At 36.6% G+C, this 20,049-nt stretch overlaps 1 protein-coding gene across 5 annotated transcripts in view; it reads right to left on the bottom strand.

Annotated features, from left to right (window-relative positions):
• The window catches only part of LOC129721425 (optomotor-blind protein), a 263,942-nt gene that overhangs the window by 81,030 nt on the left and 162,863 nt on the right, over nucleotides 1-20,049 (bottom strand). For 4 of the 5 annotated variants that reach the window (XM_055673974.1, XM_055673973.1, XM_055673976.1 and 1 more), the window contains one exon: nucleotides 5,638-5,661. The exons of the other annotated variant lie outside the window; for it this stretch is intronic. In XM_055673974.1, the coding sequence (XP_055529949.1) occupies nucleotides 5,638-5,661 (24 nt within the window). The remainder of the gene's footprint in view (nucleotides 1-5,637; nucleotides 5,662-20,049) is intronic. 5 annotated transcript variants of the gene reach the window in all.

Genomic DNA, 20,049 nt, shown 5'->3' with positions numbered 1-20,049 from the left:
CTAGGTGGATTAATTTAGGTTTTTTACATATACAAAAAAGAAATAAAATCTAATAAGTCAACTAATTACATTATTTGATGCGTTTGTTATACTGCATCTCTGGTCAATATTTCAAAATCGTTGTACGGTAAATTTAGTGAGGCCCTTTCGGTATGTTCGTGAGTACCATTTCCATTTCATGAGATAGCTTCCAAAATGTTTAATATACATCCCAAGTATTTTATTTCATGATATTCACAACTGGCAAGACTCATTTGAATCTCGAAGACGCATAGTGATCCAAGCTCGAAGAAAAAGGTAATCATATGAGATTTGACTGTAATCAAAAAGTTTGTTTCATAAAGAGCAATTCTCGCTTAAACCGTTCCACTAGTGACATGAGGTCTTTCAAAAAGGATATTTTCATGTCTAAATGATTAAAGGTAGCGAAAAAATGAGAAAACCACTTTGGTTAGTCCATATTGATGGACCCCTCGGGCACAAATCGGTTAAACGGTTTTAACAAAAATTGATTTTTGAGCAATTCTTGACCTTTTTATTGATTTATTTCTCTTGAATTTGTCATTGGACCCCCTGAAACCAACACATCGTTTTCAAGAGGAAAGATAGGACTTTCATTTGAAGTAGAAAAAAATTGACCGCCATCTTGAATCTCGCCGCCATCTTGGATTTCATCAGAAAAATAGGTTTTTGAGCAAGTTCGCAACCACCGATTTTGAATTTGAAATCACCATTGGAAAGCTGAGAAAAAATGCTTTAAGATACACTCAAAACATTAGATGAGCATTGAGGTTATCTTGTAATTCTGGTCACTTTTCAAAATCGAGCTTCAAACAGTTCAACGCATGACGCGCGTCCAATATCAAATCATGCTGAGCCTGTGGTGTGTGTCTGTGTGTAGAGTATATTAGGGGCCATCCATGTTCCACGTGGACAGATTTTTAAGGATTTTGTTACCACCCCCCCCCTTCCCCTCCCCCACAACTTCTCATATAAATTCTCAAAATTTTGTATAGACTGTGGAAATCACACAGACCCCCCTCCCCAAAGTTGTCCACGTGGAATGTGGATGGCCCAATGCCTGTGTGACTTTGGGTCTTTACACAAATTACGTAAAGCAAAAAATCGTATCTTTGATCCCTTTACACTGCATTCACATTGTTTATTTCTTCACTCCCTCGCTCCTCCTTGAGTGTAACGTAATTTGTGATCAAGCTTCTCTACGATTTTTTTGCTAGAACAAAGTTTGGCTCCTTGTACGGAGGACAGTTTTTGCGTGTATAGTAATTAAACAAATTAATGTTAGATGTTGTTTTTGCTACTGTTATATATTGTTGTTTTCATGCATTAAACTTCTATCAACAAACTTAGGTATGGTTTATCAAGGTATAGTATGAATCAAGTATATCCCGAGTAATCTGGTTTGTGTATGCCAGCGTAAATAAAGTAAGAGTAGAAACATCACTTTTTTATCCCTAGCAAATTCTTATCGACGATAAAGGTACGTTTGCTACCTAACGAAATTCAGCCATTTTTTTCTTTACTCTCGCTTGTTTTCCGTCGGTCTAGTTCCGCCACTGTTGTTGTGCCAATCACCGACGCCCAGGGAGGCGACTCGCCAACGGCTTTATTTCCTCATGCGATGGAAGGCGTGATCCCAGAGATTTTTCGCCTCAGAAAATCTCCCGGTGTCGGCTAGGATTGAATCTAGACCAGTTGGGTTGGTTGTGAGTAGATCACGCCACCCCACAACCATCGACACCTATGTCGGCGTTGGGATTCGAACCCAGGCGTCGAGCGTGGTTGGCGGAGACGTTACCAACCACGCTAGGCCCTCGCCTGAAATTTAGCCAATTGGTTAAAGGCTATTCTAAAACTACGGTGCGTGGGTGCACTTACTACCTGTGAACTAGGAATACTGACTGTCCACATCAAACGCACACCACAGGCTCAGTATATTGCGTTGATTTGATATTGGACGCGCCTCATGCGTAAAACTGTTTGAAGCTCGTTTTTGAAAAGTGACCAGAATGACAAGATAACCTCAATGCTCACCTAAAATTTTGAATGTATCTTAAAGCATTTTTTCTCAGCTTTCCAATGGTGATTTCAAATTCGAAATCGGTGGTTGCGAACTTGCTCAAAAACACGTTTTTCTGATGAAATCTAAGATGGCGGCGAGATCCAAGATGGCGGCCAATTTTTTTTATACTTCAAATGAAAGCTCTATCTTTCCTCTTGAAAACGATGTGTTGGTTGCAGGGGATTCAATGACAAATTCAGGAGAAATAAATCAATAAAAAGGTCAAGAATTGCTCAAAAATCAATTTTTGTTAAAACCGTTTAACCGATTTGTGCCCGAGGGGTCCATCAATATGAACTAACCAAAGTGGTTTTCTCGTTTTTTCGCTACTTTCAATCATTTAGACATAAAAATATCCTTTTTGAAAGACCTCATGTCACTAGTGGGACGGTTTCAGCGAGAATTGCTCAAAACAGCTTTACTTTTGACGTTTCCGGTTTTTTTAATCAATCCTCTAAACAGTTTGATATTAAAAATATTTATGATTTTCAACATATATCTTTCCTTTGGCAAAGTTATAGATTAATTTAAGAAAAAAGGCTGAATACTGTAATCTATTTGTATATTGGACACGGCAAAACAAAACTTTTTTCGTACAATACCCCTCAAAAAAAATAGTTTTTATCTATAAGGGGCCATCAACATTCGACGTAGACAGAAAAATTGTCATTTCATACCTCCCGTACCCCCTCATGGACAACTGGACATTGATAAAACTCCCTTCACCCTATCCCCTCCTTCTTTATCCACGTGGACATTTTTTAATAATGAAGAATTGAAAAACGTTTCTTTCTGTGGCCCCTCATAACCTGGCCACGTGGAATGTAGATAGCCCCTAACTGCTTTTGTTATAGTCAAAACAGTATTGCGAGTAGGGGGATAATAGCATACTATGTCTCTCTATTTCAAAGGAATAAAGAGTCTTCCAAACTAAAGTGGTGGGTATATGGAATTTTTGCTGGGCATCTGCCTAGGGGTTTTATTTTAAATAAAGCCCCGGTATGTGGGCGACTGTCAAACGTGTTTAGTTTAGATAGAGCTGTCATTTCCTCCATTGCGAGGTAGAGAGAGGCTGGATAAGGGCTAAAAAATTTCAGCGCTTTTGCATGAAAGTGAAAAACAGCCACCATTAACGTCAGTGCTTTTTTCTATCATCACAATAAAATATTTCGCTTTCATGCAATGTTTATTCTCTCTTACCCGTTTTTTCAGTATTTGTGAAAAATGAAAACCAAGTCATCCGTCAGACGCAGCGAAAGCGTGTTATTTTGATATTAACTGTTTCATTTTCTCTGAAAATTTATTATTCTGAGTTTCATTATATGAACTGTAATGTTGTAAACTCGATTTGTGTACTGTATAGTAGTATTACGCGACTAGTGATGAATAAGGAAAAAGCTGCTACGAAAGAAATTTAAGCGTTTCATTATAGTAACGACAGCAAGCGTCACGTTGATACCGTTATTTTCGTTTTATTCAAGAAACAGTGAATATCATTTGTTTGAATTTTCAGAAGATTTTATTTCGTGACCATGAACGATGCGCGTGAACTATTTCATCGGAGCGTGGCAGCTCGTTTCAAGATTGAAGTTCTAGTGTGTTCATTGTAAGTGAAAATTGAAAAAGATTGGCTGTAATTTAAACAGAATTCCGGTAGGAGGTGAAAATGGTTTTTATCAGCCCTGGGTTGGATGAATAAAAACTCAAAACATTTTTAAAGTTGTAGTAGGATTATATGGTATAGACAATCCTCAATATCTAGTTCCATTTTCTAAAGAAAAATTTCTGTTTGCACAAACCCATCACCAACAAAAAACAGTGTTGGAACCTGTGCTTCAAGGAAGAAATGTCAAGGTCTTTGAACAGTGCTTTATTTTTTTGTATATTGATATTTTTACAAATTTCAGATCTAAAAATTCGGTATTTGACAAATAAAGAAATCTCGTAAGGTTTTTTTTCGAAATTTCCAATCCCCATTCCACCTCATAACGTGAGTTGTGGATGGCATTGTAAGATTTCTCATATCCCTCCTTGAATCGATGATTTAAAAAAATTTGCGATGAGATTGAAAAACCAATAAGCTATAACCAGTTCAGTTTATATTATATTAAAGTTAATATGTAAATGTGAGAATTAAGTACACGAAGTGAGGTATCTACAAAATTATTCAGCTGAATTCGATGCTTGCACAGGCTTCAATTGTTAGAATTTCAGCGTGGTATTTTTTTATGATTTTAGATATTTCAAAGTTGTGTAAGTGTTTGTTTTTATTTAAATTTCTAACTGTTAGGGAAAATTTTATCAAATATTTGCTACCCGTGCATAAGACATTCCTTTTTCATCCTGAAACATTATAAAATTTGAGGATGCTCCTGCAGCTCAAATGAAAAAATAAACCAAATAAACAATATATTAAATCAATACAGAGATAATAAATAGGCAGAATTTAAATCGATGGAAACTCCTTATTTCTTACATTCGCTCGTTGAACATGCGAAGACAGGGCTCTTTTTTTCGGTATCGCAACTTGAGATAATGAAAAGGTATGGAAGCATTAGTCGTTGTTTTAAAGATTTTTCATAAACAGGATTTTAGATATTAGAGAAACATTTACCATTAACAATGATTCACCGCATTCGTAGCAGAAATCACTGGTGAAGGTTGAGAGCTTTGATTTTTGTTTGAAATAGTTTTACTAAATTGTTTCATATTCATTTTTAAATTGAACGATTGTTATCTAGTAAACTATATATAACAAAATGGTTAATAATAGAAAATTAATAATCCATCGTAAATGTTTCTAGAACTGATGGTGTTCGATGAATAGCGTGATCATAGTACTGATACTGTGCTCAAACTTGCTTCTGAAAAGTAATACATTTTTTTTGCAAATTAAAATTAACAATGAAATACAGTCTTGAACTTAATGACTGCAGAAGGAGCGCAATATCATAAACGAATGTATCTCTATATCAACAGTAGATAATTTAATATTACAGTTAGTGCAACATAAACTTGAATCAGATTACCATCGAGTATGATTTTATGAGTACTGTTTTATTCCAGTTATTATTAACGTTGCAGACGTGGGATTTCAAATTTAAGTCTACAGAATATTATATTGAATTGATTTATGTTTGTAATATAATAACGAACACTTATTTTAATTTGTATAGAGGAATTAGTTATTCACTTAAAACATTTTCATGAAGCGAACATAACCAGACATGACACAGTATTTCGTAATTTCGCTTAATTTAAAAAACCAGCCGAGAAATGTGCCCTATTGTCAGAAAGGCCCCCATTAACTGGTATATGTCTGTTTTTTAAGATGGCTTCGAATCATACCTCAATCTGCAGGCGCATGTAAGCACGTGTATGTGTTTCATTTAGCGTATTGTTTTCATTATCGTACCGACGGTGGTGACCGGGAGAGTAGTATTGATTTTCCGCGAGATTTCGGTCGTCGAGTTGTTGATGTCGATGTTGTTGTGTGCAAAGCAGTTTGTTTACATTTTCATTCGAGGAAAAAATTTGAAAAAAAAATTACATACCCAGACGACGGAGGCATCGCCGACCTTGAAGATAAGAAAGTAAGAAGCATTAATAATCGAGCAAGTCGTTTTGTTTGATTTGATAAAGGATGTTTTTATATATTGTAATTCTGAATGACAACCGATAAAATTCTTTTCGGTTGTGTATGTTTCACTGATAACAGTGCGATTATGAACAAAGCTCCAAAATTCAGGCAATTTGAAGCTTTAATAATTGTAAGAAACGAATTCATTTTTGTGGTTCACGATGTGAACAGCTCCGCCGACTGGGTTTGCAACTGTGAGGGATATGTCAAGTGCGCCTGCTCTGCTCCACGCAGGAATGCCCACTTCAGCACTAGTCTCCCCTAAAGTCCCACCCACGGGAACGAAGCTGGTGGTTAATCGCCGACGGTAATAGGAATTACCAAACAAAACCATAAACAATCTCTCTGCAAAAGTATGTTAGTGTTCGTGTGGGCACCGAAAGCTTTCAGCATCACTCACGACCTGTGCTGCCGCCAACGAAGACCCGTGGTCGTGCTGAGAAGATGCCTTGGTATGATATCAAATATAAATCAATGAGTGGCGCCACCATGATTGATGGTTTTATTCCCGTGTCCTATAGTGAACGTAAAAGAAACGCGAAAGTACCCAATGTTGATGAGTGTTTGAACTAAATTAAAAATAAATGTATTTTCGCTGCTTCACAAAATATAATTTTGAAAATCAATTTCAAAATTCAATAAGATACGTTTGATTCATCCTTAACTCGTGCCGGTATATGCGATAGTTCCCCATACCTTCAACTAGATACTATGGGTAATAACATTCAGCACAATATTGCGTTACGATGCAGTGCCATACATGTCATGCCAGCCCACTCATTGGCCACTTTGCAAGATGCATGATGAGCCAATAACAGCACTCACTTAAAAACACCATGCTAGTCATCATAATCATCTACAATTTAAACTTTTCCTGTGCATACAGTCCAAACGATGTGGCATATCTGAATAGAAATTATAAACCGGTCGAGTTCGCCGACAGACAACAAGCTTCATACCTCAGATGTGGATTGACCAATCGAGTTGTCAAAGCCGAAGTCGCGCAAGTGAATCCATTCTCAGTGAAAAACACGAGCAGACAACGGGGTGAGCGTACGTTGCGGAAAAGACAATTTAAGGTCTTTAATTTTAATTACTCTTTAGCCCAAACGTACGAGGGAACTTTGGCTGTATGGAAATTGAAAAAGTCAATATTCTACAATACACACGTCGTCTCTCTGTTCATCGTTTTAGATTGCACATTTCCGCACCTTCTGCCTCCTACTCGGATCATCCATGGAGCAAACCGGACTTCTTGCATCCGACAGGGACTGAACAAAGTGGTTAAGCTTAAACAAATGAAGTGGTATTTTCTGACCGTTCGTTTAGCTCGAAGCCTCGCTCTTTATTAGTCTTTTTTTATTTCTGCATATTAATTGATAATAATGAGAAAAAGACCACCCTAAACTTTCAATAATTTTTCTTCATGGTGTCGTTGTTTCTGTTCAGTCCGACCGCGATGGTGTGGTGCTCAAAAATATTTCTTATTTTAATGACGACTAGTTTCCTGGTTTGCTGTTGGAATCGTGGTGTCCGCGAAAAGGAATGGTCTTCGAGAGCGTGATACGCGCTGAAAGATTGCCCAAGAGACCTCCACGATGACAGCTTTGTCATTTAATAAATTGCCGATTATCAACCATGGGGAACGAGAGACATTGACGTTAAGTGGAGTAGAGTAAAGATACGATTAAGAACAATCCACATGTAATAAAAAGTTTGTGCGCTATGCGTTTACATTTGAACTGCAGTATGATCTCCAGAATTTCTATGCAGAAATAAATTAGTTCAAACGTAAATATAAAGTCAACCGATCATGGGAAAATTGTACAACATACAGCACGGAAAAAACATACACTCCTTACCTATAAATACCCTTTACTTCAGAGCACCAGCAGAATGTAAATTTATTCACCAGACCTTCGAATAACCAGTACCAATTTGCATCAGATGCTGAGAAACAGAGATCGATCTGTCCATCGACAGCGCGACGACACCATGAAGGAAAAGGGTTAACATTTTGTCCATCAGACTTCAAACGTGTCCAGCGGCCTTTCGAACCAGCAGAGATATGGTAGCGCGGTGACAGGTCAACCGGTTCAGGATCTGACGAGCGCAATCCACGGTTCGAAGGATCAGCACAAAACAAAGGAGCGGAAAAATAATAATAAAACAAACCATTAACCACCGCACCAACCTGTGCATTTCTTCCCAGCTTTGGCCATCTTACGCCCGTAGAGGGCGGGTATGACCAGGGAAGAGGCTGGATAAGCAAATACGATGCAGATTTAATCAGCTCCGGTCGTCTGATGCCGTCCTTCGGTTTGATGTGTCGAATGTTTTAATACACCTTCTGTACTGTCGAACCCGTGCCGATAGGGGATTTCAACGTTGATCTTTGTCTTTTAATACGGCCAGGATCAAGCTGAGCAGTAGTAGCGCGAATGCACCCGAGTAAACAATTTTTATGACATTTCAAATCACCCGGTGTGATCTCGCGGAAAATTCAGTGATCTATCCTACAATAGACAGTTGTTTTTGTTTATTTGATTTGCTTTGAGAATCGCTTCCTGAAACATAAGTTAGATATATCCTAATAAAAGCTTGACTAATATTTTCAAAAATTTTTAACTGAGTTGAAAAACAAGCTTGAGTCGCGTTTTATTTTTCATTTTTTGATGGCAACTATTTAAACGAATTTTCAGCATAGCTACTTACATATCAATCATGTTGTAAGAACTAGCTAAATGGTTTGATTGGCAAACAAGCACGGGATGGTTGAAAAGAAAATATCTCACAGCGACAAACTTTTTCGTGTTTTGCTAGCTTAATTCTACCGCATTAGTAAAATGTAAGTTTTAATGTTGTGTATGATTAACGATATTAGTTATTAGGGCGGGGCAAAGTGATAGATTTTCCAAAACCAAGTCTTTTTGGTTCTTTTTGGGGCCTCAAAGAACCCCAAACTTACCGGAAGACGATTGGTTTTGTCTCCGCTTGGCGCATTGCAAAATTTGTATGAAAATTTATATGGAAAAACCTACTTTTTTGCATTTATCTTTCTAGAGAGCTTGATAATACTCTAACTACGTTATGTTAAAGTATGAGATTTAAGATGCCTAACAACTTTACATAAAACACTGAAGAGCTAGAATGTCCCTAAGAAGAGCTATAGCTGTTCAAAGTTGAGTATGTCGATTTAAATGCAGAAAATATTGTTTTCTGCCAACATTACCAATGTACCGACGTCAGTAGGATTCCCATCAGAAGTAACCTGTCGTAACGAGTTTATACACTCAGCTGGATCATGCAAACAAATTTAGGTCAATATTCTAGGCGTAGGTAGAATCTACAACGTGTTTCAGAGGTTACTTCTGATGAAAATCTGACTGACGCCGGTACACTGGCAGTGTTGGTAGAAAACAGTATTTGCAACATAAATTTCGATATAATCAATTTTGAACAGCTGTAGTATTTTTTGGAACACCCTAGATCTTTAGTGCCTTCGGGCAAGTTGTTAGGCATAAAAAACTACCATTAAAAGTCATGAAACCTGTGGTTTGAGCCATTTTAGGCTCTTTAGAATGGAAAATGCAAAAAAAGTTGGTTTTTCCATACAAATCTCCATATAAATTTGAAATGCAATGCCTCAAGCGGAGACAAAACCAATCGACTTTCGAAAAATTTGGGGTTATATGGAGCCTCAAATAGAACAAAAAAACTTGGTTCTGGCTTCTGTCATCAAGTTTCGTTTTTTTTCCATATAACGATTCCCCACCCTATTAGTTATATAGATGGGATTAAACTAGCTTTCTTAGCTTTTTATCAAATGTTATACGATAATCTGTGTAAATTGCTCAACGTTTCAGCCATTTTTAGACTTCCCTTAAAAAAGACGGCAAAAACGGCCGAAACGTTGAGCAGTCGACACAGATTGTCGTATATTATTAATAAAGGATGTAAGTTTCAATTATTAGTTTTTGAAGTTGGGAAGCACTTTTGAGATGCATGTGAGTCTTTGTCATTTTTTTTTCAACATGGCTGAATCTGATTTTTTTTAGAATACCGTTGAACAACAATTCCATATATCATGTTAGGCGACATTCATGTTTGAATGTTTATATGTAGCATCACTGCTAGCATCTCTGTCAACAAGAGTACTGTATACAAAATTGGAAGAAAAAGTATCTGTCAGTGTCATTTCAATCGAGCAAATAACTTATTAAACTCGTGAGGAGAAAAGAGAAAGGATGTCCAGTGTTACCAATGACATGGCGCCTCTCTTTATGCAGGCACTTTACAAGAAATATGTGAATTCGCAGCGAAGTTAGCCCATAATGGAGCAAAACAAACAAGATAGAGATGCCAGAGATACTGTTCATATTGATTCGTTTAAAAATAAATAGGGTAAGTGTACCAATCATGGCTGTATCGAATAATTTAAACTACAAAGTCCATAACTAATTAAAGCCATAGCTGGTATATTTTTAAGGTATTGTCATAACTGATATTCCTCCTCTGTTCTCCATTCGCCACGATTTTCTTAACTTCCTCTTCTTCCTATATGCGTGACGCACTACATGGTTGCCGCCTAATCAAGTGGTGATATTGCTTTTTAGTAGAGAGTTTTCATGCTTGTCTTAGTGCACGTTGTGAACCGGATTGAGGATAAAGTAGTTGATTTACTGTAGCTGAGAGACATCAAAAGCATTGTTTATCATGATTTATCAACCAACTCAATCAAATAAAGTACTATGTATGGTATTGGGGTATTTAACCTCAAAACTTCTCCTCAATTTTCACAAAAATGTAGTGATTATAATTACACTGGTAAAAACAGGTTTTGCCCTAGAGCTTAACCTGGAACAAAATTTGAGATTACAGCTTTTATACAATTCCTGTGAATTTTGGTTCCTCTAGTGGAGATATCTTTTCAGAAATTTAAATGCACTCAAAATATTTTCCACGTTATAGGGTAGTCGTTCCTATATTCATCTTAGTACCTATTTTCATCTCATCACGCCTTTTTGATAAATTTATCGTCACATGTTACCATATTTTCAACGTAAAACTTTCATCCACTTTACAAAATCGAGAAGCAAATAGATTTTCTTTCAAAATTTGTAGAAATTTGATGGTAAATTAAACAAATGACAGAAATAAGATGAATATAGGTGCACCTAGCTGTTGGGATGAACGATGGAGCGATTACCCTGGTTACCGCAAAAGGTATGTGAATATTTTCCACTATAGTTTTCAAGTAGATTCTACGTGGTAGTCATTTGAGTTCATTATGACCTGGTTCGATGAATTATCCATTGAATCTTATTCAGTAGAAATATGCATTTCATGTGAGTTTCACAAAAAATTTATCTACTGGTAAAATGAAAAGTATTTGAGTATTTGAAAGCTATCACATTTTATGCAACGCATAATTTTCAATTAGGTATTCCTCTAATTTTCAAGAGTTAAGAAATGATTTTCGAAAATATCGAAATATGTTGCATTATAAATCGCTCGGGTATGCAAATTTGTCAGTTCGCGAATGAATAAAACGACATAAAAGCTGGTAAATAGAGTAGAGGTCGATTGGAATGAAACTGATGATTTGTAATCAATACTGATGATCTTGGTACTGACTAGGTTAATGCGAAAAAGAACTGATCGATTCACTATCATGAATCCGGTCATTCAAATACATCGTCGAATCAATAGCAATTAAAAAGACATTGGAATTGTTTAAAACATTTTGCATTCAACGACGACTCTGGTTTTATTCATATGCATTCGGTCCCACGTTATTGGCACTAGCGTCAGTAAATTCTGTTGCAACAAGGCCCGCTATTGGCTGTTTCGGTTGCTGACGGTGATTAGGGATGCACGAGCATATGATACGCACCGACTCGCGAAAGTAACCAACGATTTTTTGAGTGCCCCAAAACTGATCGTTTGCCCAAAACCAAAGTCTACCGAAACACAATTTTGTGTGTATTGTACATATTCTGATGTCAATGTATTCATTGCGCAAATGTTGCGTTATCCTTTTGATACATTTGTTGTGCAAAGCCAGAGCATTCAATGTGCGTTTTGAGAGCACACCTCGGTTGATGTAAGCTTGAACTTTTGCGTGTACCTCTGCATCTCTAACGACGATAACGAAAACGGGGACTTCGTAGTCGCAAGGTTACTGAAAAGGTTTGACAAGCGGGTAACCTTGGGTTCGAATTTTAGTAGAATCAAGGCTATTCAGTCGGACTTAAGTATGAGTTTATTCTCGGGCACCCCACTAACCCTTCCTTTACACTTAATTCAGCAAAACCTCGCAACATATCTCTTGACAAAAATAAGTCCCTCTTACAACAAAATTGGCTAGAGGGACATTCAGTTGAAACCTCTCCAGGAAATTGTAATTTGCGATATTATTGGCTGGAGGCAGCGAAGCAAGGATTAACAAGCGTAAAAAGGAAGGATGAAAGAGCATACACACAAGCTCGAATCATAATAATCATGTCACGTACTCTCAACAGAGATGATGCTAATAATAGAAGTCAATACATACAGTCCAATATATAACGGAAAGGAAGCTTACTTTATCTCCGTTGTAAGTGACGAATGTTTTATACCCTTGCCACCCTTCCCTTTACACGCTTTTATATAGACTCTTATTTACCGAGCCTCATTAGTTATTAGGCCAAGTCACGGTAATTATAACTGCCTGGAGAGGTATTCGATCAACTGTGTGTGATTTTTTCCTAGAATCAAGCGTAAGGGAAAGGTTATGTAGGGGGATGAACGGAGGCCTAAACCCATGCGTAAAAGTCCCTCTGACACCGAACGGTCTGATTTTAGTAAGATTCGAACTCGTGACAAATCGCATTCCAAAGCGAACTCTGTAACCTTCGGGCCATGAGCTCCCCGTTACTGAAATCAATAAATTGGTTTTTGCCATTTACTTCTTAGAGGTTACTTCATGTAAACGTTGACCACATTAACAAAAAGTCCATTTTTTACTACCTAGGGTAATCGCTCCTATATTCATCTCAGTACCTATATTCATCTCATCACGCCTTTTTGATCGATTTATCATCAAATTTTACCATATTTTCAACGTAAAACTTTCAACCTTTTGACAAAATCGAGAAGCAAATAGATTTACTTTCCAAAATTTGTAGAAATTTGACGGTAAATTGGACAAATGAGAGAAATAAGATGAATATAGGAGCACCTAGCTGTTGAGATGAATAATGGAGCGATTACCCTACTTATAAATGTTTCGGCTGGAATCCCACCAATAGCACGTGTTATGTTGTCTTGTGAAGCATCAATAGTGTTGGGCTTGTCCACATACACCAACAATTTCATGTGGCCCCACAAAAAATTGTCCAGTGGCGTCGAATAGTATCTTGATTGCCAATTTACAGGACCAAAACGACAATCCATTGTTTCATGTACTATGTGGCATGTGGCACCGTTTTGTTGAAACCAAGTTCATATTTTTCAATTTAGATAATAAAAAGTCACGGATCATGGATAGATATCGTTCGCTGGCGTTTCGTCCAAGTTCTTCTTTGAAAGAAAACCGCCCAACGATTTCACCAGCCCATTAACCACAACAAGCAGTTGTTTTTTTGCCTTTCTCCTAGAAAGGTATAGCAATCACTTGCAAAACCGAAAGTATAAAAGTGCTCCAAAGGGCCGAATGGCATATATCACGCGACTCAGCTCGACGAGTTGAGCATTTTCTGTATGTGTGTGTATGTGTGTGTGTATGTGTGTGTGTGTGTATGTATGTGTGTGTGTGTGTGTGTGTGTGTGTGTGTGTGTGTATGTGTGTGTGTGTGTATGTGCAGATTTTTATTCTCACTCACTTTTCTCAGAGATGGCTGGACCGATTTCCATGAAATTTATTGCAAATGAAAGGTCTTGTTGCCCCATAAGACCCTATTGAATTTTATTGTAATCGGATTTTTAGTTTAGAGGTTATGTATCAAAATGTAAAAACCATGAAACATCATTATCTCGAAAACTACACAACAGATTTGAACAAAATTGATTTCAAATGAACGGGCTACCTTAAAAACCCTTAACTTTTGAATTTAATGAAGATTGAACATACGGTTCAAAAGTTATGAAAAGAAAAGTGTTCTGAAGACTACTTAATCTCACTCATGTTTCTCAGATATGGCTGAACCGATTTTCATAAAATCAGTGTCAAATGGAAGGTCTAGTTGCCTCATAAGACCCTATTGATTTGTTTTGCAATCGGACTATTACTTTGCTTGTTATGTTTAAAAATGTGAAATCTAGCTATGAAAAGGAACATGTGCCGAAGATTACTTGGACTCACTCACTTTTGTTGATGGCTGACTCGATTTCCACAAAATTAGTGCCAATTGATAAGTCTAGCTGCCTCATAACACCCTATTGAATTTTACTGTAATCGAACTGTAATTTCGTCTGAATGTACCGAAATGTGAAAATCACGAAACTTGATTATCTCAGAAACTACACAATCGATCTGATCAATATTATTATCAGATGAGTGGGCTAGTTAAGGGATAACTGATGAATTATGATTGAATACGTGGTTTCAAAGTTTGGCTGCCTCATACGTTCCAATTTCATTTGATTATAATAGAACTTATAAACTTATAAACTATTATAAAGCAACCGTTATGTATAAAATTGTTAATAAAACAAAGAAAGTCTATTATCTCCAAAATTACATGACTTATTTGAAAATAACTAGTGTCATACGAACGAGTCAACTCTCAAACTTACAAATAACAAACTTCATAACAATTTGATATGTGGCTCAAAAGTTATGGAAAGAAAAGAAATTCAAAAACTATTTAAAACTATACCTGCTCTGATCGATATATGTGGCCTCAACATAATTTAAATGTGGTATCGTACTATTTGAACGTTCCAAATTCATTGATTCCTTGCGATGTGTTTTAAGTCTGCAAATGTTCGACGAATCGGCCACAGCATATGATCAAAGTCAAATAACAAATCGTTTGAAATGATTGGTTTTATCGAAGTGACAGCATCCTCGACTTTTGGCTTCTGTACACCGCCTTAATTTTGAATACATTCATATTGGGTGGTATTCGGTCATTTTCAACAGATTTTCTGGCATCAATCTGACACCGGAAATACCCATATTGGGAGGTATTTAGTTATTTCGGTTACTTTCCAGAATTTAAAAGTGGTCGTGTTTGAATTCAAAATGGTGTCCAGGGTCAATGTTTGGTTTCTATGCATCATCTCGATTACGGAAATATCCATATTGAGTATTATTCGGTCATTTTCGATTGTTTCCTAGAAGTTGCCATTTAGCAATTCAAAATGATGCTTGAGGTCAATTGTTAGCTCATTGCATCATTCTGGTTCCAGAGATACTCATATTGAATGGTATTTGGTTATTTTAGACTGTTTTTCACAAACCGGTAGTCGCCATCTTGGATTTTAAAATGGTATTTAAGATAATTTCTTGCCTCCGAACGTCATTCTTGCTGAAGAAACGCCCATGTTGGGTGTTATTCGATCATTTTCGGCTGTTTCCCAGGACCCGGAAGTCGCCAACCTAGAATCCAAAATGGGGTCTTTGGTCGATTTCTCTAGATCCGGAGATACTCATGTTAGACGGAAATCGCCCATTTTTGGCTGTTTTCTAGAAACCAGAAGTTACCATCTTACAATTTTAAATAGTGTCTGAGGTCAATTTTTAGCTTCTTGCAACTTTCTGGCTGCGGAGATGCTCATATTGGGTGGTATTTGGTCACTTTGGGCTGTTTTTCAGAAACCGAAAGTCGTCATTTTGGACTTTAAAATTGCCTGTGGAATCAATTTCTGTCATCTGGGCGTAATTCTGGATCCGAAAACATTCATATTGAATGGTATTTGGTCATTTCCGGCTGTTCAATGAGAATCGTTCATTTCAGGCTGTTTTCCAGAAACCAGAAGTTGCCATCTTAAAATTCAAAATGTTGTCTGAAGTTGATTTATGGCTCCAGTGCATCATTACGATTCCAGAAATACCCATATTGGGTGGTATTTGGTCGTTTGCCGCTTTTTTTTTGGAACCGGAAGTCGCCATTTTGAATTTCATAAGGGCATTTGGAGACAATTTCGTGATTTCGAACGTCATACTGGTTGAAGAAACACTCATATTGGGTGACATTTGGTCATTTTCAGCTGTTTTTCAGAAACCGGAAGTCGCTATCTTACAATCCAAAATGTTGCCTGAGGTCGATTATGGAACATATTTGTTACCACTAAAAACATTCACCTGCCAAATTTGGTTCCATTTAGTGAATTAGTTCTCGAGATGTGCAGAAATTTGTGTTTCATTTGTATGGAACCCCTTTCTTCCAGAAAAGTGAGGGGTGTCGAACCATTATGGTCATATTTGTTACCCCTAAAACATCCACATGCCAAATTCGGTTTCATTTGCTTGGTTTGTTCTTGAGTTGTGCAGAAATTTATGTTTCATTTGTAAGGGACCCCTCCCTTTCAAAAGAGGGAGGGGTCTCAAACTGTCATAGGAACCTTTATCGGCACCAAAAAACCCCCTGCATATAAATTTTCACGTCGATCGGTTTGGTAGTTTTCGAGCCTATATGGATCAGACAGACAGACCGGATTGCATTTTTATATGTTTAGATTACAACATCAATATTTTAGTACCTAAAGAGTGAATATACATTTATTGGATTGAAGCGTTCATGTAAATCTATTTTTACAAATAAAAGTTTGAATGAGAAAGGCTGGGTCTGAACGCTAGGTGGATTAATTTAGGTTTTTTTTAAAATGCACAGCCATTTCTTGTATAGCATCTGGTTGCTCATTACAAGAAATTTGGTAATAACACTATAGTGGTTTCACTAGGTCGATTATGACGACTATAAAATGGCCGTAACAGGCAAAACATATTTTACAGAGCACGGATTTTGATAATATTGTGATTTGCAATCGTTATTCGTTTCGAAAGTTTTCTCACAATGGAATGGCATAGTATACTACAGTTTTGACTTTGACAGATGACGTTTAAACACTCTTACATGCCAGCGCTACCAACTTGAAAAAATCTCGTAAAAAATCACCCTTTATAAGATATGACTGTTCAGTTTCCCTTTTGGCAATAATGTTCTTTGGTAGAAAAATCACCCTTATCTCACATGAGAAAGGATAGTTTTTATGTTTTAGTTTATTCCAAATAAAATCTTTTAATTGCTGCATGAGGACTGATGAAATGTTGAAAAATCTTAAATGTTATAGTTTAGAATGTGCTGTTGATGAAGCAAACAAAAGTCTTTGTCGTTAAAAAAAATTAAAAAAGTCATTGGCTTGTTACGAAATTGTATTGCAGCACCTATACTTGGTAAAGTTTAAACTACAACTGGTAAAGTTTAAACTACAACTGGTAAAGTTTAAACTAAAATACAGGATGATTATAAATTAATGATATTGATTACCATTCTCTTTTCTCAGATATTTTTTATCGGAATTTTCTAATCTCAAATGTCAATTGGGTGTCACGAGACAATGAAACAATAATCTTCTTGATTCGACAAATGTTAATTTTATTTTTTGGCAATCGCAATCGCATTTAGTGCCGTGTTTCATAAACGAGATGATGGTAGCTCCCGTTTCTTCAATTTTTAACATAAGAGCTTTGAAGGTTTTGATTACGAATCGACTCTAATGCTTTTGAAAAGTATTTCAAATGCTGTTAAACAAGATTACTGAATTTAGAGTAGAAGACACTTGCATGTTTATATTCCGTTTTTAAAACTGCCTCATTCGAATTTTAAAGCATTGGTTATTTGTGGATTAGAGCATTGATCTTTTCTAGACGTGGAAAATAATTACGTATTTTTCTTTTTCAAAGCAGTCATTAATATTTTTAAATTATTACTTATTGAATTATTACTTATTAATTATTACTTAGAATAAACATCAAAGAACATATATTTTTAAGCATCAGTTTCATTCAAATAATAAATGGTGACCGAAAAATCATCATTTAATACTCAAGATAAAACTCTCACTTTTACACAATAAACACTGTTTACTCGGGGCGGCATAAAACTTTTTATTAGTCTTTTTTGTCTCCGATTCTTAACGACAGTTTTCAGCTTCTCCATCTCTTCCTGATAGCCCGAAATCAATCGACTTTGAATACTGTTGTGGGTCCGCTGCGAGGGGAAGGAATATTTATAATTTCCGAAATACGAATCAATGCGAAAGGCGAAAGAGGAACGGTCTATGGGTACGGGTAGCAAAACTGTCCTATATCGAAGAAATCAACATAAATAATGTGGCGCCCGTTGGACCCGAAAATGTTGCATCGTATCGGCTCGTTCTTTGCTCGTGGTTCTCCGCCACACTCACTGCGGCAATTCTCCGAGAATCCGAAGGGACCCCCGCCGATAACGATGGGTGAGGAAGACTGGAGCTTCGAGCGGAATGATGGGTCGGGGTGGATGTTCCACATACCCCAATGCCGACTGCATGTACCAAGGAATGTTCTGTATGTTGTTCGTTCCCGGTGGCGTTCTCGTCTCGGCGCGTTTGGAAACTAAGCGGGAGGATGCGTCTCAGTCGTTGGCCAAAAAAAGTAAAAGAGAAATAAAGTAATAAGCGGATACTTTCCGACGACACTCTTCTATTGTATGGTTATTTGGCCTCTGTATCACTTTCGTCGCTGGGAGAAGCATGCTTCTCTGATTTTTGATGGAGTGGAATCTAAATTTTGGCCAGACAGTTGTTGGCACGGGTCGGAATGCAACCTGGGACTCTAGGGAACGAAAAAAGATACCCGATTGCGGCTACGTTATGAGCAATAAATCACGAAGAAGATCCCAATTAAAAGATGCTTATCAGGTGAGTTTATTTTTTTTATGTTTGTAATGATATTATTCGACATTGCGCTTAGGTTGGAATTGTTGGTTTGACAAATTCATTGATGAAGTGGTTGATAGCAACTTTCCAGAATCCATAAATCACTAGAAGCATAAGAACTTTATCTAACATTGTCTAAATCCTCTCAGAAGCCAGGTTTAGTTATTACAAAACTAGTCTAAAGCAGGTTCGTTGTTTGGTGAGAAGCAGTCCTAGGGAAGACCAATTTCAAGAAAAGTAAAAATCATTTTGTGTAGCAAAGTGTTTTTTGGAGAAAAATCTTGGTAAACTTAATGCAAATGAGAATGAAAATCTTGCCAAAGTCAGGTTTATTGAAAATATTATGATTTTAACTTATTTCAATATCCCCGATTCTCCCTGCCATTCCCTGAAATGTGGAATTAATTTCCTTGATATTTTGAGCACTAGGTATGCAAAATACGCAAATGCGAATGAGCGTAACTTTGAAATCCCAGGGAAAAAAGCATAAACATAACAGCAACATTTCATGTTGAAATACAACAACATTTCATGTTGAAATAAATCCGTTTCAGCGCTCATAAGCCGTTTTGAAAAGAATCGCGGGTTAAATTTCCCCTTATTTCTTTCAATTTTTCCTGATTCTCCTAAACAAAAATCAATTTCTCGGTTTCCCCAATTTTCCAGGTTTTCGCCATCATGTTTTATTTTTTACTAGCGGATGAACACAGACCTACTAAAATTCAGCAGTGACTACCATAATGACAGTGTTGTTATCGAAAAATTTCGTTGCAGAAAAAAATATATGTATTTTTGCATCAATTTGTGGTTTGTTGAAGCTACAAAAAGAGAAAAGAGAAAACCCACTTAACTTCTTATCGATGTCATTTGAAATCCGAAAAATACCAAGGTTGCTATGAAACTATCTTTTATAATACTGTAACAATATTTAGAGAATCATCGTTCAGTTGCATTTTTCCACGAGCAGCACTAACATCATCTCGTGTTACCTCTCGACAGCAAAAAATCTTCACTTAAAACTGATAAAATTCAACTCCGTTATACGAAAAATGAGATGAAAATTATAACGAAAAAATGTGATTTTAACATGTTGCGTAAACCATTTACGATGGCATATGATTTTTTCGGTTCTTCTAAAAAGCATGCGAAAGATTTACTCATTCTTGAAAAAAAAAAAAAAAAATACGGAATAAATTTTTTCGTGCTGTACAACAAGTTTTATTATGTACACTAAAGTTCTTTTTACACGGGGGATACGTAGCGCATAAAAAAAGTTCGCGTGAATTCCAATACCCGCGTAGAAAAACTGCGAAAATTCCGAAATATGCGTGAAAAACTTCATTTCTTAAAGGTTTTTAATCATTTCTGATAAATATTTTCGAAAAAGAATCAATAGCAGTGTTATTTCCACCTGCAAATC

This window comes from Wyeomyia smithii, chromosome 2 (assembly GCF_029784165.1).
Source record: "Wyeomyia smithii strain HCP4-BCI-WySm-NY-G18 chromosome 2, ASM2978416v1, whole genome shotgun sequence".
In the NCBI taxonomy this organism is placed as follows: Eukaryota; Metazoa; Arthropoda; class Insecta; order Diptera; family Culicidae; genus Wyeomyia; species Wyeomyia smithii.
The sequence above is the reverse complement of the archived record's forward strand: the minus strand, read 5'-3'. Positions and strand labels throughout refer to the sequence as shown.